Here is a 26,049-nt window from a genome sequence, read left to right as displayed (position 1 = left end):
GGAGAGAAGGAGAGAGGGGAGAGGAGAGGATGAGAGAGAGGAGAGAAGGAGGGAGGGGAGAGAAGAGAAGGAGAGAGAGGAGAGAGAGGAAAGAGAGGAGAGGAGGAAATATCGGGGAGATGTATCTTGCTGTGGAAAATATATAAATGTGTCTTTTGATGGAAAACCCATGAGAACTAGTGAATAAATCAGTGTTGTGTGAGTCAGTAGGACTAGACAGATGATGACTAGATGTTACAACAGATGACACACACACAACACAGCAGACTATTGCATTTAACTTGATTAAAGTTCCGCTCAACCTTCAAGAGGCTCAGAGGAAAGGGTCAGGAAGCAGTCACACACGCAGACAGACGCAGGCTCACACACGTAAGAACACACACACATATTTACGCAAGCACACACACACACAGACCCAAGCTCTCTGTCTCTCTCTCTCACACACACACACACACACACACACACACACACACACACACACACACACACACACAGCAAGCACACACACAGACCCAAGCTCTCTGTCTCTCACACACACACACACACACACACACACACACACACACACACACACACACACACACACACACACACACGCGCGCCTCTGTGCCTTTCCAGAGCATTGTGATCCAGAGTCCAGGATGGCCTGTCTTCTGAACACCATCATAAAGTTGTTGACTCTGCGACATGAGATTGTTATTCAAAAGTGTTTCTTCCCTCTCTCCTGTCATCCTACTATGTCTAAGCCTCCGTCCCAAACTGGCACCCTATTCCCTACATAGTGGACAACTATTGGGCCCTGGTTAAAAGTAGTGCACTATATAGGGAATAGGGATGCCTTTTGGGATACAGCCTAAGACATCTGTTGTGTTTAATGCCGTTGAAAAGAGGAGACACATTTCCTCAGCTGTTTGATCCGGAGTTACATGTGTTGTTACATGACTGTAGGTTTATTCCTCAGCTGTGAACACAACATGACATCACACCGAGGAGTCCGAGGACTATGGTTCTACATGTGTTGTTACTTGACTGTAGGTTTATTCCTCAGCTGTGAACACAACATGACATCACACCGAGGAGTCCGAGGACTATGGTTTTACATGTGTTGTTACATGACTGTAGGTTTATCCCTCAGCTGTGAACACAACATGACATCACACCGAGGAGTCCGAGGACTATGGTTTTACATGTGTTGTTACATGACTGTAGGTTTATCCCTCAGCTGTGAACACAACATGACATCACACCGAGGAGTCCGAGGACTATGGTTTTACATGTGTTGTTACATGACTGTAGGTTTATCCCTCAGCTGTGAACACAACATGACATCACACCCCTCAGCTGTGAGGAGTCCGAGGACTATGGTTTTACATGTGTTGTTACATGACTGTAGGTTTATCCCTCAGCTGTGAACACAACATGACATCACACCGAGGAGTCCGAGGACTATGGTTTTACATGTGTTGTTACATGACTGTGCTGTTTGCTGAATGTGGACTTTCTTTCCCTGTTCTGTATGAAGCCCTTCAGTCATTGGACATTGTCATTCAGGGGTTGTTCCATGAAGAGTGCCTTTTGCATCGTTTTGATATTTTAAGTAGAAATGATGCACCAATATTGAATTTCAGAATCTTGTTATATTAAATGAAGTGCACTTTAATACAGACCACATGGAGATTTCAATAAATCAGATTTTCTTCTACGAATACAGACTTGCTCCGTGCACCTCTGTGACCTCTAGGAAGATTTTAACCCACCGAACCCCGTCATTTCTCCAAGTTTTCAGCATCATTGTAAAGACCTATTTATTTGTTGCTTTGAGAAAGTAATTTCTGAATATTATTATTTATTTGATGTGATTAGTAATTAATTTACATCTGTTTCTCATTTGAAAATCAACACCGTTACGTGAACTGAACTCTCCTTTTAATACGGTGAAACTATTCTCTTTCTTTTCAAAAGAAACGAGAAACGATCGTGTAAAAGCAGGTGAGCTGGTTCTACCCTTCCTGGTCATTTTCTGGTGTTTTGTTTCGTCGAGTGTCAACCTGTAAACCATTAGATAGATAGAAAGGCAAGAACAATTTAACAAAGAAAAGACATATATTGGGTTCAGTTGTCACTCCCTGTTGCACACAACACGCTTCCATTCCTCCTGTCACAAGGAGATTTAAGGCAGACGAAATCGTCAACCCTGTTACGGTCAACCCTGTTACGGTCAACCCTGTTACAGTCAACCCTGTTATTTTATTTGACACTTACTCTAGTCATGTTTTTAGTTAACCTCTTTACAGTGGAGGCTGCTGTGGGGATGACGGCTCATAATAAAGGCAGGAAACCATGTGTTGGATGTTGTTGATACCTTTACACTTATTCCGCTCCAGCCATTACCACGTGATCATCCTCCCCAATTAAGGTGCCACCAGCCTCCTGTGGCTCTTTATGACAGAATGTTACAATTAAATCGGATCGAAAGTGTTTTTGGGACCAAAAAGCTACAATTCTCAAAAGGTCCTGAACTAGTGCAATTATCCTCATAATACGGAAAAAGTACAATCTTTATTTCAGGTAGGCTGCCCTAAGAATGGGTCAACCGGAGTGTTACCAATCCCTTTTGGCCCGACAGTCTAGGGGGGGATGGTAATGAGACCTGTAACATAACTCATGCAAATTATTATTGTGACAAAGTAAAAGTGTGCACGAAATAACCACAACAACAGAAATCTACCGTCAAACTCTAGGTTTATTTATAAACACACGGTAATGGGGGGAGCAGGAAAAGGGGCTGAGCTGGACCCAAGGAAAGAAACAATAAGTATTCAAAAACACCCCTAAGCTAGACTAGCCTACTTTAACAACAGCTAACTAACTAACCAAAAATACAGTGGGTGGTCCGCCCAGTTCTAACTAGTGTATTTAACAAAGTTCACCTACGGGTAGTGTATGCCCATGGGCGACTGGTCTTGGTTTCCCCCTTTTCCCACCAGCAACAAACAAACACCATAACCAAAAACAATACTCACAGGTGATGACAAAGTGCTATGAGGTGCTTAAACAAAAGAGAGGTTAAGACACAAAGCGAGAGTGAAACACAGAGACCTACAGACATGGCATTTACAGAGAGATTGAGCTAGAGATTGAGCTCCAGAACAAACAAATGATGGGGTTTTTAAACCATGGGGAAGGAACTGTGATAGGGTAGGAAATAGGAGGAGGTGTGTCTTCTGATTGATGATTGATTGTTGACTGATTGGGGAGTGATGGTTTTCACCTGTGAGGGGAGAAGGAGAGAAAAGAAACACACACAGGATACACACACACACAGGATAACTGTATCCGTAACACGGAGGAAGACATGTATATACATTTCTCAACAGCATTCACTATGATCTGACAGAGCTGGCCTAGTTGGAACCCAAGCCTGCACACTCCTCAACCGGAGAGTCAGCCGGTGACCATTGATCTTCTGATTGTGTTAGACTGCCATCTAGTGAGGATTCTCTAGAATGACTGCCTCTAGTGGTCTAGATTGAGTACTGCAGCCTCTCATGCAAAACTGGGCTTGGTGCTGTAGTTAGTGTTGGGACATTCCATTGCAGTTTGCTATAGATTGATACAGAGAGGGGGAGAGGGAGGGAGGGAGCTCTATTAAAATATGGAGATACAGAATACAGGAAGGGAGAGAGAGAGAGGCAGAGAGAGAGAGAGGGAGACAGAGGGAGTGATAGAGGGAGAGAGAAGTGACGAAGGGGTGAGAGAGAAGAAAGAGAGAGGGGGTGATACAAAGAGCGATAGAACGAGAGAGAGAGAGATACAGAGGGAGACAGGGAGTGATAGAGAGAGAGAGAGAGAGAGAGAGAAGAAGAAAGAGAGAGGGGGTGATACGAAGAGCGATAGAACGAGAGAGAGAGAGATACAGAGGGAGACAGGGAGTGATAGAGAGAGAGAGAGAGAGAGAGAAGAAGAAAGAGAGAGGGGGTGATACGAAGAGCGATAGAACGAGAGAGAGAGAGATACAGAGGGAGACAGGGAGTGATAGAGAGAGAGAGAGAGAGAGAGAGAGAGAGAGAGAGAAGAAAGAGAGAGGGGGTGATACGAAGAGAGATAGAACAAGACAGAGAGATACAGAGGGAGGAGTGTGTGTGATTGCCCTTCCAATATGACAATAGGTATTAGTGTTGTGGTGCCCAGCTCTACACTAATGGCCTGGACACACAGCTACTCTCTACTGTAGTCACCACACTGCTGGTGGAGCACACACACACACAAACACTTTCAGCACAAACTCACACTTACGCAAATTACATTTACGAGGAAAAAAATTGACAATTTCTCAAATGATCATAATGTACAACTTGAACATATTCCAGCAGCAATTTCAGGGCTTATTTGATCATGAAGATATGAAGTACATAATCATTTTTCATAATACAACTATTACATCATAACTCACTGTGACATTTTCACCCTCATATTCTTCATCCATTTCTCATAATGCTGATACCATCTGTCTCATTTGTGCCAGAATCTTCTTCCCAATCATCCACGGCAAAACGAGAATGTTGGATTCTAACTGTTGCTTGACATTCTGTTCCTAGACATTCTAACTGTTCCTAGACATTCTAACTGTTCCTAGACATTCTAACTGTTCCTAGACATTCTAACTGTTCCTAGACATTCTAACTGTTCCTAGACATTCTAACTGTTCCTAGACATTCTAACTGTTCCTAGACATTCTAACTGTTCCTAGACATTCTAAATGTTCCTAGACATTCTAACTGTTCCTAGACATTCTAACTGTTCCTAGACATTCTAACTGTTCCTAGACATTCTAACTGTTCCTAGACATTCTAAATGTTCCTAGACATTCCTTGACATTGCTTTCTAAATGTTCTAAAGCAGGAGTCTCATGTAACCCCTGCTTTAAGAGGTATTTAAACTGTACGCTGGCTGTTTAAATCCAAGTTATGCCTTTATCTTCTGTTGGAACCCAAGTCCTGCTGGGTAAATCCACACAGAAAGAACAGCAGGCCAAGAACCCAAAACATATGCAAGAGGAGAATATAGAAATAGAATGGATAGAATAAAAATGAGGTGTGAGGTTGACCATGAGGTGAGATTTTAACAGTGAGGAGGCAAAATGAGGTGTAAGGTTGACCATGAGGTGAGATTTTAACAGTGAGGAGGCAAAATGAGGTGTAAGGTTGACCATGAGGTTAGATTTTAACAGTGAGGAGGCAAAATGAGGTGTAAGGTTGACCATGAGGTTAGATTTTAACAGTGAGGAGGCATAGGAGGAAGATGTGCTTTATCTTGCCAATGTGAGGCTTTTTATTTGCTAAGTGAGGATAAATGAGCCGGGGAACTGTACAATTACTTACAAAATCAAATAGGACGATGAACAGAAAGGCAGGTCTAATAAACTGACATGATTAACATAAAACTCTAACAGAAGACCACCAGGGCTTCAATTCCTGTAAAACCAGCAGCATGCCACCCTGTTATATGTCTGTCCTGCCTGTCTCGCTCAAACAATGGCTTGCTTCTTGTAGCAATACCCATTACCCAGAATGCATCGCAAACCCTACCAATTACCTAGTTGACAATCAACTTCAATGAAGGTATGAAAATGGAACAAACACATTCAGGTCATAAACATACATATTACCACCAAACCACACCTTCAATAATGGTGTTCACATGATTTAAAACAACATTCCCCCGGGAATAAGCTACTACCACAATAACCCTTACTGTAAAAACCCTTGCCTCCATTTGACGTCACAACCATGAGCAGGAAATGGACCAAACCCTCTTGCGTCAATGAGTCAATAAAAGATCATCGTCGACATTTATTTTGTTCTACTATACCTGCAACTTGTGATCACTGAATGCGCCCACAGAAAGAGTTATATTAACTGGAGACGCACCAGTGCAACTTTGGTTCTAGAAATGGGGGGGACATAACTGCTCTCTGAGGCGTCCGCATGGTCCTAAAGCACACCGGAACCCAGTTTTGTATCACAGTGCAATGATAAAACTGAGGGGGACAAACATGCAATTTGAGAATGCCCCTGTGGAGATGCACATCAAAAGGTTTCAGCACCAAACCAATAATCCTGACGCTCCAAAGTCAAACTCATTACAGACAGGTTTCTTTGACAGGTGATCAACAATAACATGACTAACCCCACATTATTACAATAAATACATGTGATTCTTAACCCCTACACCATGTCTGGTCATTTATAACAGCAAGTCTTTAGATCAAGTGAAGTATGACATTATGACAATAGTCACATGAGGATTCTTATCAAAAGGCTTTAGGAAAGGCAAAACGCTTGTTCACTGAAGTAGCTACAACAGTATTTGTGTAGACGACAATGAGATGAACTCATCTCATATCCTTTCTTTCCTTTCCACTTTCTTTTTCTTCTTCCTGGTGAATTAACTCTTCCTATAGTCTATGTCCTGTTAGTATCTCTACATGTCCTTCCTTCCTCTCCTCCTCTCTATCCCTCCCTTTCCTCTTTCTGACATCTCCTCTCTATCCCTCCCTTTCCTCTTTCTGACATCTCCTCCTCTCTATCCCTCCCTTTCCTCTTTCTGACATCTCCTCCTCTCTATCCCTCCCTTTCCTCTTTCTGACATCTCCTCCTCTCTATCCCTCCCTTTCCTCTTTCTGACATCTCCTCTCTATCCCTCCCTTTCCTCTTTCTGACATCTCCTCTCTATCCCCCCCTTTCCTCTTTCTGACATCTCCTCCTCTCTATCCCCCCCTTTCCTCTTTATGACATCTCCTCTCTATCCCTCCATTTCCTCTTTCTGACATCTCCTCTTCTCTATCCCCCCTTTCCTCTTTCTGACATCTCCTCTCTATCCCTCCCTTCCCTCTTTCTGACATCTGCTCCTCTCTATCCCCCCTTCCCTCTTTCTGACATCTGCTCCTCTCTATCCCCCTTTCCTATTTCTGACATCTGCTCCTCTCTATCCCCCCTTCCCTCTTTCTGACATCTCCTCTTCTCTATCCCCCCTTTCCTCTTTCTGACATCTCCTCTCTATCCCTCCCTTCCCTCTTTCTGACATCTGCTCCTCTCTATCCACCCCTTCCCTCTTTCTGACATCTGCTCCTCTCTATCCCCCCTTTCCTCTTTCTGACATCTCCTCTTCTCTATCCCCCCTTTCCTCTTTCTGACATCTCCTCTCTATCCCTCCCTTCCCTCTTTCTGACATCTGCTCCTCTCTATCCCCCCTTCCCTCTTTCTGACATCTCCTCTTCTCTATCCCCCCTTTCCCCTTTCTGACATCTCCTCTCTATCCCCCTTCCCTCTTTCTGACATCTCCTCTTCTCTATCCCCCCTTTCCTCTTTCTGACATCTCCTCTCTATCCCTCCCTTCCCTCTTTCTGACATCTGCTCCTCTCTATCCCCCCTTCCCTCTTTCTGACATCTGCTCCTCTCTATCCCCCCCTTTCCTCTTTCTGACATCTCCTCTCTATCCCTCCCTTTCCTCTTTCTGACATCTCCTCCTCTCTATCCCTCCCTTTCCTCTTTTTGACATCTCCTCCTCCACTATCCCTCCCTTTCCTCTTTCTGACATCTGCTCCTCTCTATCCCTCCCTTTCCTCTTTCTGGCATCTGCTCCTCTCTATCCCTCCCTTTCCTCTTTCTGGCATCTGCTCCTCTCTATCCCTCCCTTTCCTCTTTCTGGCATCTGCTCCTCTCTACCCCCCTTTCCTCTTTCTGGCATCTGCTCCTCTCTAGCCCCCTTTCCTCTTTCTGACATCTCCTCTCTATCCCTCCCTTTCATCTTTCTGACATCTCCTCCTCTCTATCCCTCCCTTTCCTCTTTCTGACATCTCCTCCTCTCTATCCCTCCCTTTCCTCTTTCTGACATCTCCTCTCTATCCCCCCTTTCCTCTTTCTGGCATCTGCTCCTCTCTATCCCTCCCTTTCCTCTTTCTGGCATCTGCTCCTCTCTATCCCCCTTTCCTCTTTCTGGCATCTGCTCCTCTCTATCCCTCCCTTTCCTCTTTCTGGCATCTGCTCCTCTCTATCCCTCCCTTTCCTCTTTCTGGCATCTGCTCCTCTCTACCCCCCCTTTCCTCTTTCTGGCATCTGCTCCTCTCTATCCCCCTTTCCTCTTTCTGACTTCTCCTCTCTATCCCCCCTTTCCTCTTTCTGACATCTCCTCTCTATCCCTCCCTTTCATCTTTCTGACATCTGCTCCTCTCTATCCCCCTTTCCTCTTTATGACATCTCCTCTCTATCCCCCCTTCCCTCTTTCTGACATCTCCTCTTCTCTATCCCCCCTTTCATCTTTCTGACATCTCCTCTCTATCCCTCCTTCCCTCTTTCTGACATCTGCTCCTCTCTATCCACCCCTTCCCTCTTTCTGACATCTGCTCCTCTCTATCCCCCCTTTCCTCTTTCTGACATCTCCTCTTCTCTATCCCCCCTTTCCTCTTTCTGACATCTCCTCTCTATCCCTCCCTTCCCTCTTTCTGACATCTGCTCCTCTCTATCCCCCCTTCCCTCTTTCTGACATCTCCTCCTCTCTATCCCCCTTTCCTCTTTCTGACATCTCCTCTCTATCCCCCCTTTCCTCTTTCTGACATCTCCTCTCTATCCCTCCCTTTCATCTTTCTGACATCTCCTCCTCTCTATCCCTCCCTTTCCTCTTTCTGACATCTCCTCCTCTCTATCCCTCCCTTTCCTCTTTCTGACATCTCCTCTCTATCCCCCCTTCCCTCTTTCTGACATCTGCTCCTCTCTATCCCCCTTCCCTCTTTCTGACATCTGCTCCTCTCTATCCCCCCTTTCCTCTTTCTGACATCTCCTCTCTATCCCTCCCTTTCCTCTTTCTGACATCTCCTCCTCTCTATCCCTCCCTTTCCTCTTTCTGACATCTCCTCCTCTCTATCCCTCCCTTTCCTCTTTCTGACATCTCTCTATCCCTCCCTTTCCTCTTTCTGGCATCTCCTCCTCTCCATCCCTCCCTTTCCTCTTTCTGACATCTCCTTCTCTCTATCCCTCCCTTTCCTCTTTCTGACATCTCCTCCTCTCTATCCCTCCCTTTCCTCTTTCTGACATCTCCTCTCTATCCCCCCCTTTCCTCTTTCTGGCATCTGCTCCTCTCTATCCCTCCCTTTCCTCTTTCTGGCATCTGCTCCTCTCTATCCCTCCCTTTCCTCTTTCTGGCATCTGCTCCTCTCTATCCCTCCCTTTCCTCTTTCTGGCATCTGCTCCTCTCTATCCCTCCCTTTCCTCTTTCTGGCATCTGCTCCTCTCTACCCCCCCTTTCCTCTTTCTGGCATCTGCTCCTCTCTATCCCCCCTTTCCTCTTTCTGACATCTCCTCTCTATCCCCCCCTTTCCTCTTTCTGACATCTCCTCTCTATCCCTCCCTTTCATCTTTCTGACATCTCCTCCTCTCTATCCCTCCCTTTCCTCTTTCTGACATCTCCTCCTCTCCATCCCTCCCTTTCCTCTTTCTGACATCTCCTCCTCTCTATCCCTCCCTTTCCTCTTTCTGACATCTCCTCTCTATCCCCCCCTTTCCTCTTTCTGGCATCTGCTCCTCTCTATCCCTCCCTTTCCTCTTTCTGGCATCTGCTCCTCTCTATCCCTCCCTTTCCTCTTTCTGGCATCTGCTCCTCTCTACCCCCCTTTCCTCTTTCTGGCATCTGCTCCTCTCTATCCCCCCTTTCCTCTTTCTGACATCTCCTCTCTATCCCCCCTTTCCTCTTTCTGACATCTCCTCTCTATCCCTCCCTTTCATCTTTCTGCAATCTCCTCCTCTCTATCCCTCCCTTTCCTCTTTCTGACATCTCCTCCTCTCCATCCCTCCCTTTCCTCTTTCTGACATCTCCTCCTCTCTATCCCTCCCTTTCCTCTTTCTGACATCTCCTCCTCTCTATCCCTCCCTTTCCTCTTTCTGACATCTCCTCTCTATCCCCCTTTCCTCTTTCTGGCATCTGCTCCTCTCTATCCCTCCCTTTCCTCTTTCTGGCATCTGCTCCTCTCTATCCCTCCCTTTCCTCTTTCTGGCATCTGCTCCTCTCTATCCCTCCCTTTCCTCTTTCTGGCATCTGCTCCTCTCTACCCCCCCTTTCCTCTTTCTGGCATCTGCTCCTCTCTATCCCCCTTTCCTCTTTCTGACATCTCCTCTCTATCCCCCCTTTCCTCTTTCTGACATCTCCTCTCTATCCCTCCCTTTCATCTTTCTGACATCTCCTCTCTATCCCCCCCTTTCCTCTTTCTGACATCTCTCTATCCCTCCCTTTCCTCTTTCTGGCATCTCCTCCTCTCCATCCCTCCCTTTCCTCTTTCTGACATCTCCTCCTCTCTATCCCTCCCTTTCCTCTTTCTGACATCTCCTCCTCTCTATCCCTCCCTTTCCTCTTTCTGACATCTCCTCTCTATCCCCCCTTTCCTCTTTCTGGCATCTGCTCCTCTCTATCCCTCCCTTTCCTCTTTCTGGCATCTGCTCCTCTCTATCCCTCCCTTTCCTCTTTCTGGCATCTGCTCCTCTCTATCCCTCCCTTTCCTCTTTCTGGCATCTGCTCCTCTCTATCCCTCCCTTTCCTCTTTCTGGCATCTGCTCCTCTCTACCCCCCTTTCCTCTTTCTGGCATCTGCTCCTCTCTATCCCCCTTTCCTCTTTCTGACATCTCCTCTCTATCCCCCTTTCCTCTTTCTGACATCTCCTCTCTATCCCTCCCTTTCATCTTTCTGACATCTCCTCCTCTCTATCCCTCCCTTTCCTCTTTCTGACATCTCCTCCTCTCCATCCCTCCCTTTCCTCTTTCTGACATCTCCTCCTCTCTATCCCTCCCTTTCCTCTTTCTGACATCTCCTCTCTATCCCCCCTTTCCTCTTTCTGGCATCTGCTCCTCTCTATCCCTCCCTTTCCTCTTTCTGGCATCTGCTCCTCTCTATCCCCCTTTCCTCTTTCTGGCATCTGCTCCTCTCTACCCCCCTTTCCTCTTTCTGACATCTCCTCCTCTCTATCCCTCCCTTTCCTCTTTCTGACATCTCCTCGCTATCCCTCCCTTTCCTCTTTCTGACATCTCCTCTCTATCCCCCCCTTTCCTCTTTCTGACATCTCTCTATCCCTCCCTTTCCTCTTTCTGGCATCTCCTCCTCTCCATCCCTCCCTTTCCTCTTTCTGACATCTCCTCCTCTCTATCCCTCCCTTTCCTCTTTCTGACATCTCCTCCTCTCTATCCCTCCCTTTCCTCTTTCTGACATCTCCTCTCTATCCCCCTTTCCTCTTTCTGGCATCTGCTCCTCTCTATCCCTCCCTTTCCTCTTTCTGGCATCTGCTCCTCTCTATCCCTCCCTTTCCTCTTTCTGGCATCTGCTCCTCTCTATCCCTCCCTTTCCTCTTTCTGGCATCTGCTCCTCTCTACCCCCCTTTCCTCTTTCTGGCATCTGCTCCTCTCTATCCCCCTTTCCTCTTTCTGACATCTCCTCTCTATCCCCCCTTTCCTCTTTCTGACATCTCCTCTCTATCCCTCCCTTTCATCTTTCTGACATCTCCTCCTCTCTATCCCTCCCTTTCCTCTTTCTGACATCTCCTCCTCTCCATCCCTCCCTTTCCTCTTTCTGACATCTCCTCCTCTCTATCCCTCCCTTTCCTCTTTCTGACATCTCCTCTCTATCCCCCCCTTTCCTCTTTCTGGCATCTGCTCCTCTCTATCCCTCCCTTTCCTCTTTCTGGCATCTGCTCCTCTCTATCCCCCCTTTCCTCTTTCTGGCATCTGCTCCTCTCTACCCCCCCCCCTTTCCTCTTTCTGGCATCTGCTCCTCTCTATCCCTCCCTTTCCTATTTCTGGCATCTGCTCCTCTCTATCCCCCCCTTTCCTCTTTCTGACATCTCCTCTCTATCCCTCCCTTTCATCTTTCTGACATCTCCTCCTCTCTATCCCTCCCTTTCCTCTTTCTGACATCTCCTCGCTATCCCTCCCTTTCCTCTTTCTGACATCTCCTCTCTATCCCCCCCTTTCCTCTTTCTGACATCTCTCTATCCCTCCCTTTCCTCTTTCTGGCATCTCCTCCTCTCCATCCCTCCTTTTCTACTAGTCCCATCACTCTATTCCTTTAATCTGAAATGTTGAGGATTAAAAAGGCATCCCGTTTCCCCTCTAATCCCCCTCCCTCTCAATTCTGTCAAATCGGTGATTTACAGGGTGAGTGAGGAAAAGAACGGTAAAGGGCTGATATTGACTAAATTGAAGGGTAATCAAGGGAACATTAATGGAGTGAAAGAGAGAGAGAGAGAGAAATAACCGACTATAGAATCACCTTGCTCTCCTAATTTATCCTGACTTTAGCACCATGTGTGAGGGTTTCCACCAATTCAAGGAGCTTTGACCAGAGACACATGGCGACCGCATGGCAACCTAGTCTCTCAATAGACCAATCGGATCATTGATTCAGGACCTCATTGGCTGGATTATCATCTTGATTATCATCAACATCAGTAGTGTTCTATTGGTGGCTGAAGAGCTCAATTCTGGGATAGATTAGAACTTTAGGTTTGGACCGGGACTTTGGCTGGAGAGTTTATGTAATAGCTAACTGGAGAGAGGGAGGGAGGGAGAGGAGAGGGACGGGGCACAGGACAGAGGGAAAGAGAGGGGGAGGAGAGGAGGACTCAGAGAGAAGGAAAAGCTGATGGGAAATAAGAGAAGCAAAATGAGGAAGGTAAGGGATTATTCCTCAATTATTTACTGTCGTTTAGATTATTTGGGTATTTAGTATTGGAGATCTATTGATTCTATAGATGTGAGAGAGACAGACGTATGTTTTCTTTTTTTTACTGTAGGCGGTGTGAAAGTTACCTTTCTAAGACTTGCAATGTGCATCACTTTAAAAAAATCTACATTGTTTCTTGTACATTGACTTTTAGCTGAATCAGAAATATCATTTTTTAAATGTTTATTAGCATTGACGACACTGAGTTGACTGTACAGAATATTGGTTCATACACGCTGCTAGGAATGACTGAAACCAGGAAGCATTGCTACTTTAGTAACAGCATACTGGTTCATACACACTGCTAGGAATGACTGAAACCAGGAAGCATTGCTACTTTAGTGATCTGGTCTACAGCCTAGTGTGTCTTAGAACAATAAGGAACAGGGCTGAACAACTGCTTCACACACCTGCCATTTTTATTGGCTTAACACACCTTTTCTGATCATTCTGATTGGTTGGCATGTGGTTGGTTAATCGATTTGATTGGTTCCCCTCCCTAAGGGGGTATTGCCCTCGGAGGGGAGCGGAGCCCCATTGGCTGCGGCGGCAATGCCGGGGGGTGTGGGGGCCCTGGAGGAAGAAGAGGAGGAAGATGAAAGGAGAAGAGTGTTTGAGGAGCCTTTGTGTGCTGTGGTCCAGAACTGCACCGTTCTACACAACATCGTGGGCCCCGCCTGCATCTTCCTCAGAGAGGCGTTCATTCAGAGCCAGCTCGTATGTAACCTTACAGAGATACACACACACACACACACACACACACACACACACACACACACACACACACACACACACACACACGCACACAGGCAGGCACTAATGTAAACTACATACTATACTGATATAATAGTCATCCATTTATCGATTTCAGACATTTTGTCTGAACAAATCACCAGTTCTCTGTGGTCCTTGACAAAACTTTTAAAAGAGTATAACACCATATCAGCTTGTACGTTCACCAAGATCTTACATCCATCCCATAATATCATTACCATCATGATCCCTTCATCAAACGTCACCCTGTCCATAGCTCTGAATCTATCCACCTGGATCAATTCATTATAAGTTACCATGTACACAGCTCTGATCCTATCCACTCACCACCCTGTCCACAGCTCTGATCCTATCCACTCACCACCCTGTCCACAGCTCTGATCCCATCCACTCACCACCCTGTCCACAGCTCTGATCCTATCCACTCACCACCCTGTCCACAGCTCTGATCCCATCCACTCACCACCCGGTCCACAACTCTGATCCTATCCACTCACCACCCTATCCACAGCTCTGATCCTATCCACAGCGCTGATCCTATCCACAGCTCTGATCCTATCCACTCAACACCCTGTCCACAGCTCTGATCCTATCCACTCACCACCCAGTCCACAACTCTGATCCTATCCACTCACCACCCTGTCCACAGCTCTGATCCTATCTACTCACCACCCTGTCTACAACTCTGATCCTATCCACTCACCACCCAGTCCACAACTCTGATCCTATCCACAGCTCTGATCCTATCCACTCACCACCCTATCCACAGCTCTGATCCTATCCACTCACCACCCTGTCCACAGTTCTGTTCCTGTCCACAGCTCTGATCCTATCCACTCACCACCCTGAACACAGCTCTGATCCTATCCACTCACCACCCTGAACACAGCTCTGATCCTACCTACTCACCACTCTGTCCACAGCTCTGATCCTATCCACTCACCACCCTATCCACAGCTCTGATCCTATCCACAGCTCTGATCTTATCCACTCATAACCCTATCCACAGCTCTGATCCTATCCACAGCTCTGATCCTATCCACTCACCATCCTGTCCACAGCTCTGATCCTATCCACTCACCACCCTGTCCACAGCTCTGATCCTATCCACTCACCACCCTATCCACAGCTCTGATACTATCCACAGCTCTGATCCTATCCACTCACCACCCTGTCCACAGCTCTGATCCTATCCACTCACCACCCTGTCCACAGCTCTGAAGCTATCCCCTCACCACCCTGTCCACAGCTCTGATCCTATCCACTCCCCACCAAATCCACAGCTCTGATCCTATCCACAGCTCTGATCCTGTCCACAGTTCTGATCCTATCCACTCACCACCCTGTCCACAGCTCTGATCCTATCCACTCACCACCCTGTCCACAGCTCTGATCCTATCCACTCATCACCCTGTCCACAGCTCTAATTCTTTCCACAGCTCTGATCTTATTCACTCACCACCCTGTCCACAGCTCTGATCCTATCCACTCACCACCCTGTCCACAGCTCTGATCCTATCCACTCACCACCCTGTCCACAGCTCTGATCCTATCCACTCACCACCCTGTCCACAGCTCTGATCCTATCCACTCACCACCCTGTCCACAGCTCTGATCCTATCCACTCACCACCCATTCCACAGCTCTGATCCTATCCACAGCTCTGATCCTATCCACTCACCACCCTGTCCACAGCTCTGATCCTATCCACTCACCACCCTATCCACAGCTCTGATCCTATCCACAGCTCTGATACTATCCACTCACCACCCTATCCACAGCTCTGATACTATCCACAGCTCTGATACTATGCACTCACCACCCTATCCACAGCACTGATCCTATCCACAGCTCTGTTCTTATCCACAGCTCTGATCCTATCCACTCACCACCCTATCCACAGCACTGATCCTATCCACAGCTCTGATCCTATCCACTCACCACCCTGTCCACAGCTCTGATCCTATCCACTCACCACCCTATCCACAGCTCTGATCCTATCCACAGCTCTGATACTATCCACTCACCACCCTATCCACAGCTCTGATACTATCCACAGCTCTGATACTATGCACTCACCACCCTATCCACAGCACTGATCCTATTCGCAGCTCTGTTCCTATCCACAGCTCTCATCCTATCCACTCACCACACTGTCCACAGCTCTGATCCTATCCACTCACCACCCTGTCCACAACTCTGATCCTATCCACTCACCACCCAGTCCACAACTCTGATCCTATCCACAGCTCTGATCCTATCCACTCACCACCCTATCCACAGCTCTGATCCTATCCACTCACCACCCTGTCCACAGTTCTGTTCCTGTCCACAGCTCTGATACTATCCACTCACCACCCTGAACAACAGCTCTGATCCTATCCACTCACCACCCTGAACACAGCTCTGATCCTACCTACTCACCACTCTGTCCACAGCTCTGATCCTATCCACTCACCACCAAATCCACAGCTCTGATCCTATCCACAGCTCTGATCTTATCCACATCTCTGATCCTATCCACTCACCACCCTGTCCACAGCTCTGATCCTATCCACTCACCACCCTGTCCACAGCTCTGATCATATCCACTCACCACCCGGTCCACAGCTCTGATACTATCCCCTCACCACCCTGTCCACAGCTCTGATCCTATCCACTCACCACCAAATCCACAGCTCTGATCCTATCCACAGCTCTGATCCTGTCCACAGTTCTGATCCTATCCACTCACCACCCTGTCCACAGCTCTGATCCTATCCACTCATCACCCTGTCCACAGCTCTAATTCTTTCCACAGCTCTGATCTTATTCACTCACCAACCTGTCTACAGCTCTGATCCTATCCACTCACCACCCTGTCCACAGCTCTGATCCTATCCACTCACCACCCTGTGCACAGTTCTGATCCTATCCACTCATCACCCATTCCACAGCTCTGATCCTATCCACAGCTCTGATCCTATCCACTCACCACCCTGTCCACAGCTCTGATCCTATCCACTCACCACCCTATCCACAGCTCTGATCCTATCCACAGCTCTGATACTATCCACTCACCACCCTATCCACAGCTCTGATACTATCCACAGCTCTGATACTATCCACTCACCACCCTATCCACAGCTCTGATACTATCCACAGCTCTGATACTATGCACTCACCACCCTATCCACAGCACTGATCCTATTCGCAGCTCTGTTCCTATCCACAGCTCTGATCCTATCCACTCACCACCCTATTCACAGCACTGATCCTATCCACAGCTCTGATCCTATCCACAGCTCTGATACTAGCCACTCACCACCCTGTCCACAGCACTGACCGGGCGGCAGGGTAGCCTAGTGGTTAGAATGTTGGACTAGTAACCGAAATGTTGCAAGTTCGAATCCCCGAGCTGACAAGGTACAAATGTGTCGTTCTGCCCCTGAACAGGCAGTTAACCCACTGTTCCTATGCCGTCATTGAAAATAAGAATGTGTTCTTAACTGACTCGCCTAGTAAAAATAAAGGTAAAATAAAAACTCAACCTATCCACAGCTCTGATACTATCCACTCACCACCCTATCCACAGCACTGATCCTATCCACAGCACTGATCCTATCCACAGCTCTGATACTATCCACTCACCACCCTATCCACAGCTCTGATACTATCCACAGCTCTGATACTATGCACTCACCACCCTATCCACACCTCTGATCCTATTCGCAGCTCTGATCCTATCCACTCACCACCCTATCCACAGCACTGATCCTATTCGCAGCACTGATCCTATCCACAGCTCTGATCCTATCACTCACCACCCTATCCACAACACTGATCCTATCCGCAGCACTGATCCTATCAACAGCTCTGATCCTATCCACTCACCACCCTATCCACAGCTCTGATCCTATTCGCAGCACTGATCCTATCCACAGCTCTGATACTAGCCACTCACCACCCTGTCCACAGCACTGACCGGGCGGCAGGGTAGCCTAGTGGTTAGAGTGTTGGACTAGTAACCGAAATGTTGCAAGTTCGAATCCCCGAGCTGACAAGGTACAAATCTGTCGTTCTGCCCCTGAACAGGCAGTTAACCCACTGTTCCTAGGCCGTCATTGAAAATAAGAATGCGTTCTTAACTGACTTGCCTAGTAAAAATAAAGGTAAAATAAAAACTGATCCTATCCACAGCTCTGATACAATCCACTCACCACCCTGTCCACGCCTCTGATCCTATCCACTCACCACCCTGTCCACAGCTCTGATCCTATCCACTCACCACCCTATCCACAGCACTGATCCTATCCACAGCTCTGATCCTATCCACTCACCACCCTATCCACAGCACTGATCCTATCCACAGCTCTGATCCTATCCACAGCTCTGATACTATCCACAGCTCTAATCCTATCCACAGCTCTAATCCTATCCACAGCTCTGTTCCTATCCACAGCTCTGATCCTATCCACTCACCACCCTGTCCACAGCTCAGATCCTATCCACTCACCACCCTATCCACAGCTCTGATACTATGCACTCACCACCCTATCCACAGCTCTGATCCTATTCGCAGCTCTGATCCTATCCACAGCTCTGATCCTATCCACTCACCAGCCTATCCACAGCACTGATCCTATCCACAGCTCTGATCCTATCCACAGCTCTGATCCTATCCACAGCTTTGATCCTATCCACAGCTCTGATCCTATTCGCAGCTCTGATCCTATCCACAGCTCTAATCCTATCCACAGCTCTGATCCTATCCACTCACCACCCTGTCCACAGCTCTGATCCTATCCACTCACCACCCTGTCCACAGCTCTGATCCTATCCACTCACCACCCTATCCACAGCTCTGATCCTATCCACAGCTCTGATCCCATCCACAGCTCTGATCCTATTCGCAGCTCTGATCCTATCCACAGCTCTGATCCTATCCACAGCTCTGATCCTATCCACTCACCACCCTGTCCACAGCTCTGATCCTATCCACTCACCACCCTTTCCACAGCTCTGATCCTATCCACTCACCACCCTATCCACAGCTCTGATCCTATCCACAGCTCTGATCCTATCCACTCACCACCCTGTCCACAGCTCTGATCCTATCCACTCACCACCCTATCCACAGCTCTGATCCTATCCACAGCTCTGATACTATCCACTCACCACCCTATCCACAGCTCTGATACTATCCACAGCTCTGATACTATGCACTCACCACCCTATCCACACCTCTGATCCTATTCGCAGCTCTGATCCTATCCACAGCTCTGATCCTATCCACTCACCACCCTATCCACAGCACTGATCCTATTCGCAGCACTGATCCTATCCACAGCTCTGATCCTATCCACTCACCACCCTATCCACAGCTCTGATCCTATTTGCAGCACTGATCCTATCCACAGCTCTGATCCTATCCACTCACCACCCTGTCCACAGCTCTGATCCTATCCACTCACCACCCTTTCCACAGCTCTGATCCTATCCACTCACCACCCTATCCACAGCTCTGATCCTATCCACAGCTCTGATCCTATCCACTCACCACCCTGTCCACAGCTCTGATCCTATCCACTCACCACCCTATCCACAGCTCTGATCCTATCCACAGCTCTGATACTATCCACTCACCACCCTATCCACAGCTCTGATACTATCCACAGCTCTGATACTATGCACTCACCACCCTATCCACACCTCTGATCCTATTCGCAGCTCTGATCCTATCCACAGCTCTGATCCTATCCACTCACCACCCTATCCACAGCACTGATCCTATTCGCAGCACTGATCCTATCCACAGCTCTGATCCTATCCACTCACCACCCTATCCACAGCTCTGATCCTATTTGCAGCACTGATCCTATCCACAGCTCTGATCCTATCCACAGCTCTGATACTAGCCACTCACCACCCTGTCCACAGCACTGACCGGGCGGCAGGGTAGCCTAGTGGTTAGAGTGTTGGACTAGTAACCGAAATGTTGCAAGTTCGAATCCCCGAGCTGACAAGGTACAAATCTGTTGTTCTGCCCCTGAACAGGCAGTTAACCCACTGTTCCTAGGCCGTCATTGAAAATAAGAATGCGGTCTTAACTGACTTGCCTAGTAAAAATAAAGGTAAAATAAAAACTGATCCTATCCACAGCTCTGATACAATCCACTCACCACCCTGTCCACGCCTCTCATCCTATCCACTCACCACCCTGTCCACAGCTCTGATCCTATCCACTCACCACCCTATCCACAGCACTGATCCTATCCACAGCACTGATCCTATCCACAGCTCTGATACTATCCACAGCTCTGATACTATCCACAGCTCTAATCCTATCCACAGCTCTGTTCCCATCCACAGCTCTGATCCTATCCACTCACCACCCTGTCCACAGCTCAGATCCTATCCACTCACCACCCTATCCACAGCTCTGATACTATGCACTCACCACCCTATCCACAGCTCTGATCCTATTCGCAGCTCTGATCCTATCCACAGCTCTGATCCTATCCACTCACCAGCCTATCCACAGCACTGATCCTATCCACAGCTCTGATCCTATCCACAGCTCTGATCCTATCCACAGCTCTGATCCTATCCGCAGCTCTGATCCTATTCGCAGCTCTGATCCTATCCGCAGCTCTGATCCTATCCACAGCTCTGATCCTATCCACTCACCACCCTATCCACAGCTCTGATCCTATCCACAGCTCTGATCCTATCCACAGCTCTGATCCTATCCACAGCTCTGATACTAGCCACTCACCACCCTGTCCACAGCACTGACCGGGCGGCAGGGTAGCCTAGTGGTTAGAGTGTTGGACTAGTAACCGAAATGTTGCAAGTTCGAATCCCCGAGCTGACAAGGTACAAATCTGTCGTTCTGCCCCTGAACAGGCAGTTAACCCACTGTTCCTATGCCGTCATTGAAAATAAGAATGTGTTCTTAACTGACTTGCCCAGTAAAAATAAAGGTAAAATAAAAACTGATCCTATCCACAGCTCTGATACTATCCACTCACCACCCTATCCACAGCACTGATCCTATCCACAGCTCTGATACTATCCACTCACCACCCTATCCACAGCTCTGATACTATCCACTCACCACCCTATCCACAGCACTGATCCTATCCACAGCACTGATCCTATCCACAGCTCGGATACTATCCACTCACCACCCTATCCACAGCACTGATCCTGTCCACAGCTCTGATACTATCCATTCACCACCCTATCCACAGCTCTGATACTAGCCACTCACCACCCTGTCCACGGCTCTGATCCTATCCACAGCTCTGATCCTATCCACTCAATATCAGGTTCTATTTCTATGACACCAGCATCTCCCCTGTGACATCATCATCACCATTACATTCTGATCTCCACCAAAGATCATCTGCCAATCCTGTGTCCCATATCCATTGAATCTGCTATAAATTGTTGTTAGTAATTTTCTTTACATATAGAGAAATTGTTGTTACTTATTTACTTTACAGCACCGTGCAACATTATTTTAGCAAGCAACACGTTCTATGGTAGACCACATCCTGCTGTGTTTTATGTTATAATCTCCCATCATAAAGTGGGAATAATACTGTGAAATTGTAACAATGATGATAATGTCCAATTAGTGTAAGAGCTGTTTGAAAAGAGCACCTGAAAATTCAGCTTGTCTTGCATGGGTGGATTTTTGGCCTGCCTGGCGACATCACCAGTTAATTTAAGTTAATAGACCAATAGCAAAGGGAGATTCAAACCTCACTGCCGATAAGAGCTATTTATCAGGTTACATTTGTCTCCATTATATCCCTTGCTCAGACCACTCCCAGACATTCCTAGCAAAAGTATTGCTTGAGAAATGTCATTTAGCTAAAAAGCCACTTTTTTATAATTGTAATTAAAAACAATTACAGTAAGGGATACTTCGGGATTTTTGCACTTCCCAAGAGTTAGATGAACTTGTGTATACCATTTTTATGTCTGCATGCAGTTTGAAGGAAGCAATGACTGCATGCTAGCTGTACCTGTAGACTTCCAGCCATTGCTCTAACGCTACTTAGCATTGGCTCGCAAAACTACCTTAATACTGGACGCAGAGACATACAAAAAAAAGATTGAGATGAGATGCCTCTGGGGAAGTAGATAAAGGTATCCACGAGTTGAGATGACTCTGGGGAAGTAGATAAAGGTATCCACGAGTTGAGATGCCTCTGGGGAAGTAGATAAAGGTATCCACGAGTTGAGATGCCTCTGGGGAAGTAGATAAAGGTATCCACGAGTTGAGATGACTCTGGGGAAGTAGATAAAGGTATCCACGAGATGAGATGCCTCTGGGGAAGTAGATAAAGGTATCCACGAGTTGAGATGACTCTGGGGAAGTAGATAAAGGTATCCACGAGTTGAGATGCCTCTGGGGAAGTAGATAAAGGTATCCACGAGTTGAGATGCCTCTGGGGAAGTAGATAAAGGTATCCACGAGTTGAGATGCCTCTGGGGACGTAGATAAAGGTATCCACGAGTTGAGATGACTCTGGGGAAGTAGATAAAGGTATCCACGAGTTGAGATGACTCTGGGGAAGTAGATAAAGGTATCCACGAGTTGAGATGCCTCTGGGGAAGTAGATAAAGGTATCCACGAGTTGAGATGCCTCTGGGGAAGTAGATAAAGGTATCCACGAGTTGAGATGCCTCTGGGGACGTAGATAAAGGTATCCACGAGTTGAGATGACTCTGGGGAAGTAGATAAAGGTATCCACGAGTTGAGATGACTCTGGGGAAGTAGATAAAGGGAACCAAAACCCTGAAGGATCCCTTTAATTGATACCCAGAAAGGACTTGATCGAGATAAAATCCTTAAAGTTTCTACGTTTTGAGTAGAACAAACAAAGATAAAAGAGAACGAAGTCCTAGAACAGATTGTTCTGTAGATGTTGTTGAAGACAGAGTGTGTGGCGATGACATGGTCAGTGCTCAGCCTGTTCCTCAACGTTGTAATTTAGATGATGGATTCATCTCCTGCTCGCCGAGTGAGCAGCGTCAGATATGGCCTCCTATTCCAGATTAATGTCTTTGTTCGAGTGAGAAGAGATCATATTGTCTCAGTCCCAAGTGGCACCCTATTCCCTATTTAGTGCAAAACTTTTAACCAGGGCTCTGGTCAAAAGTAGTAAGTAGGGAATATGGTGCCATTTTGTACACAGCCACAATCACACACAGGGGAGTAATTTCCTGATAGCAGCTATGCTAGGCTAATGCTAAGTACTATTAGCTAGGTGTTTTTTTCCCATTTGGGCCAGGTACTTAGAGTAACTGACGAGCTAGCACTTGATAGAGGATCTGTCCTTAGATGGACTGTTGGGGAGAAATATCACATGTGGGGAGATGGTGTGGTTTTGATTCCGTCATTTTGAATTGGAGATGCATATTAGTGATGGTTATTTCATGAACCAACAGCTTTTTTTGATGAACGTTGAAATCGAATCGCATTAGTGAAAGAGCCGTCCATTTGACGCCCTGATTTGCATCCTGCTGCTACTGCTTTATGAGCTCAAAACAATGATTACCTGCAGATACGTTACAGCAACATCATCTAACGTTACAACATTATCTAAATAGGGTGAATCCTCACTGCAGAAACAATACATAGCGGGGGAGAGCACGTCATTCTGGTCGCTCATTTTAGCAATGCGTAACAGAAATTGCAGCAGATCTACGTTAACACTTTGGCCAGGTAAAAAATGCATTTGAATATGCATCTAACGATCTGATATAATGGTAGCATACTTTATGTTAGAGATGTTTCAATGTGTTCACGGTTCTGAAGAGCCGTTCGGCAGCCAAACGATGCGACTCACAGAACAGTTTCAGGAACACCCATCCCTCATGCTGATGGGAGGCCAGCATAGAGGCATGTGGGCAGGGATTGGTCAATTTGAAAGCGATGGACCATTTGAACCAACCAGAGAGTGTAGTACTGCTATCTATACAGGGCTGCCAATCGATCGGATCATTATAACCAATTCTACAAAGGTTTGGCCTAAAAGCTACAAAGGCGAGGAGGGTAAATGGCAGGGATTCGGACCATTTGAACCACTCAAGGGATTATGAGTTAGAATGGCATAAGGGTTAATAGTCTATTGATACAGAACACAAAGTACTGGTTATGTAATCCTACAATCCCCTGTTCTCTGAAATGGAGAGGAAAGCTGATCTCATGTCTGAGACCAGTTGGAGGTGTCTGTAGGTCCAGAGTGGATTTATGAGCTATGACGGTGCATATTGCTGGGGATATGAACCTATAAGAGCTATGATGTTGCATATTGCTGGGGATATGAACCTATAAGAGCTATGATGGTGCATATTGCTGGGGATATGAACCTATAAGAGCTATGATGGTGCATATTTCTGGGGATATGAACCTATAAGAGCTATGATGATGCGTATTGATTGGGATATGAACCTATAAGAGCTGTGATGATGCATATTGCTGGGGATATGAACCTATAAGAGCTATGATGATGCATGTTGCTGGGGATATGAACCTATAAGTCCAACCAAGCCCCAACACCTTGGTTGGAAGGTGAAAGTCAAAATACAATTGTGTGTGTCTGTGTGTAAACAAGTCGATGAGCATAGTGCCTATCATCATTAGTAATTTATCTTGATGAGCATAGTGCCTATCATCATTAGTCATTTATCTTGATGAGCATAGTGCCTATCATCATTAGTAATTTATCTTGATGAGCATAGTGCCTATCATCATTAGTAATTTATCTTGATGAGCATAGTGCCTATCATCATTAGTAATTTATCTTGATGAGCATAGTGCCTATCATCATTAGTAATTTATCTTGATGAGCATAGTGCCTATCATCATTAGTAATTTATCTTGATGAGCATAGTGCCTATCATCATTAGAAATGTATCTTGATGAGCATAGTGCCTATCATCATTAGTAATTTATCTTGATGAGCATAGTGCCTATCATCATTAGTAATTTATCTTGATGAGCATAGTGCCTATCATCATTAGTAATTTATCTTGATACTGTTTAGCATACATATAATCTCTCTCCTGTTCGCTCTAATCCAATCCTGTTGTATTACTATTCCTGGTGATGTGGTTGTGATGTCATTGGCTGTTAGTCACAGAACAGAAGATAGAACACGTGTGAAACAAGGCCATCGGGACACATTCCTGGTGATGTGGTTGTGATGTCATTGGCTGTCAGTCACAGAACAGAAGACAGAACACGTGTGAAACAAGGCCATCGGGACACATTCCTGGTGATGTGGTTGTGATGTCATTGGCTGTCAGTCACAGAACAGAAGACAGAACACGTGTGAAACAAGGCCATCGGGACACATTCCTGGTGATGTGGTTGTGATGTCATTGGCTGTCAGTCACAGAACAGAAGACAGAACACGTGTGAAACAAGGCCATCGGGACACATTCCAAACTCTCCAGCCACCCTAGAAAGCACCCGGCCGGGAGAAAGTGGGTGTGCTTAGGCAAATCCTTTCAACAAAAGAAGAGCAAAACTCTCAATTGCTGTGAATTAGAACCCATTGTGCATTTAGATTACATCATAGTATTCACACTGACGTTCGGGTCATCATTCTAATAACATGTTATTAGTCACATGCTTAGCAGATGTTATTGCGGGTGGAGCAAAAGGCTTGTTTGCGGGTGTAGGGAAAATCTTTCTGACATTCATCAGAAAGAATGACAAAGCTTTTGATATCATTGAGATAAATGATGGACTTTGAGTTTGTTAACGAGAGATTTGTGCCTTTACTTTTAGCAAACAGATGTGGTTTATTATGACAGCGTCATCATCTCAGCATCAGTTGTGCTGCAACTATCCTCCACCATCCAAACTCAATATCTTACATGCATCCTATAGAAGTATCTCTGGTTTATATCAATATAAAACTATAAACTATATTATAAAAACTGTCCAGTTTGAGTGTTTGTTGCAGCACGTTCCAGTCACTAGTAAAAACACCAAGGGGGATGAATACTTTTGCAAAGCACTGTATCTCTGGTTTAGGACTCAATACGTTACTGTAACATACAATTGAAGTCGGAAGTTTACATACAATTAGGTTGGAGTCATTAAATCTTGTTTTCAACAACTCCACAAATTTCTTGTTAACAAACTATAGCTTTGGCAAGTCGGTTAGGACATCTACTTTGTGCATGACAAGTAATTTTTCAAAAAATTGCTTACAGACAGATTATTTCATTTATATTTCACTGTATCACAATTCCAGTCGGTCAGAAGTTAACATACACTATGTTGACTGCGCCTTTAAACAGCTTGGAAAATTCCAGAAAATGATGTCATGGCTTTAGAAGCTTCTGATAGACTAATTTACATAATTTGAGTCAAGTGGAGGTGTGCCTGTGGATGTATTTCAAGGCCTACCTTCAAACTCAGTACCTCTTTGCATGACACCATGGGAAAATCAAAATAAGCAATTTCCAAACGCCCGAAGGTCCCAGGTTCATCTGTACAAA

General features: G+C 46.3%; 1 protein-coding gene across 2 annotated transcripts in view; it reads left to right on the top strand.

Annotated features, from left to right (window-relative positions):
- Window positions 1–26,049, top strand: part of cabp2a (calcium binding protein 2a) — a 55,279-nt gene that overhangs the window by 12,595 nt on the left and 16,635 nt on the right. The window contains exons 1-2 of one of the 2 annotated variants that reach the window (XM_065003616.1): window positions 12,613–12,708; window positions 13,264–13,476. The exons of the other annotated variant lie outside the window; for it this stretch is intronic. Of the exons in view, the coding sequence (XP_064859688.1) occupies window positions 12,679–12,708; window positions 13,264–13,476 (243 nt within the window). The 5' untranslated portion in view covers window positions 12,613–12,678. Of the gene's footprint in view, window positions 1–12,612; window positions 12,709–13,263; window positions 13,477–26,049 lie in introns of those variants that run through there. 2 annotated transcript variants of the gene reach the window in all.

This window comes from Oncorhynchus nerka, linkage group LG18, assembly GCF_034236695.1.
Source record: "Oncorhynchus nerka isolate Pitt River linkage group LG18, Oner_Uvic_2.0, whole genome shotgun sequence".
Classification (NCBI taxonomy): Eukaryota; Metazoa; Chordata; class Actinopteri; order Salmoniformes; family Salmonidae; genus Oncorhynchus; species Oncorhynchus nerka.
Note: the sequence above shows the minus strand (reverse complement) of the source record. Positions and strands in the feature narration are given on the sequence as shown.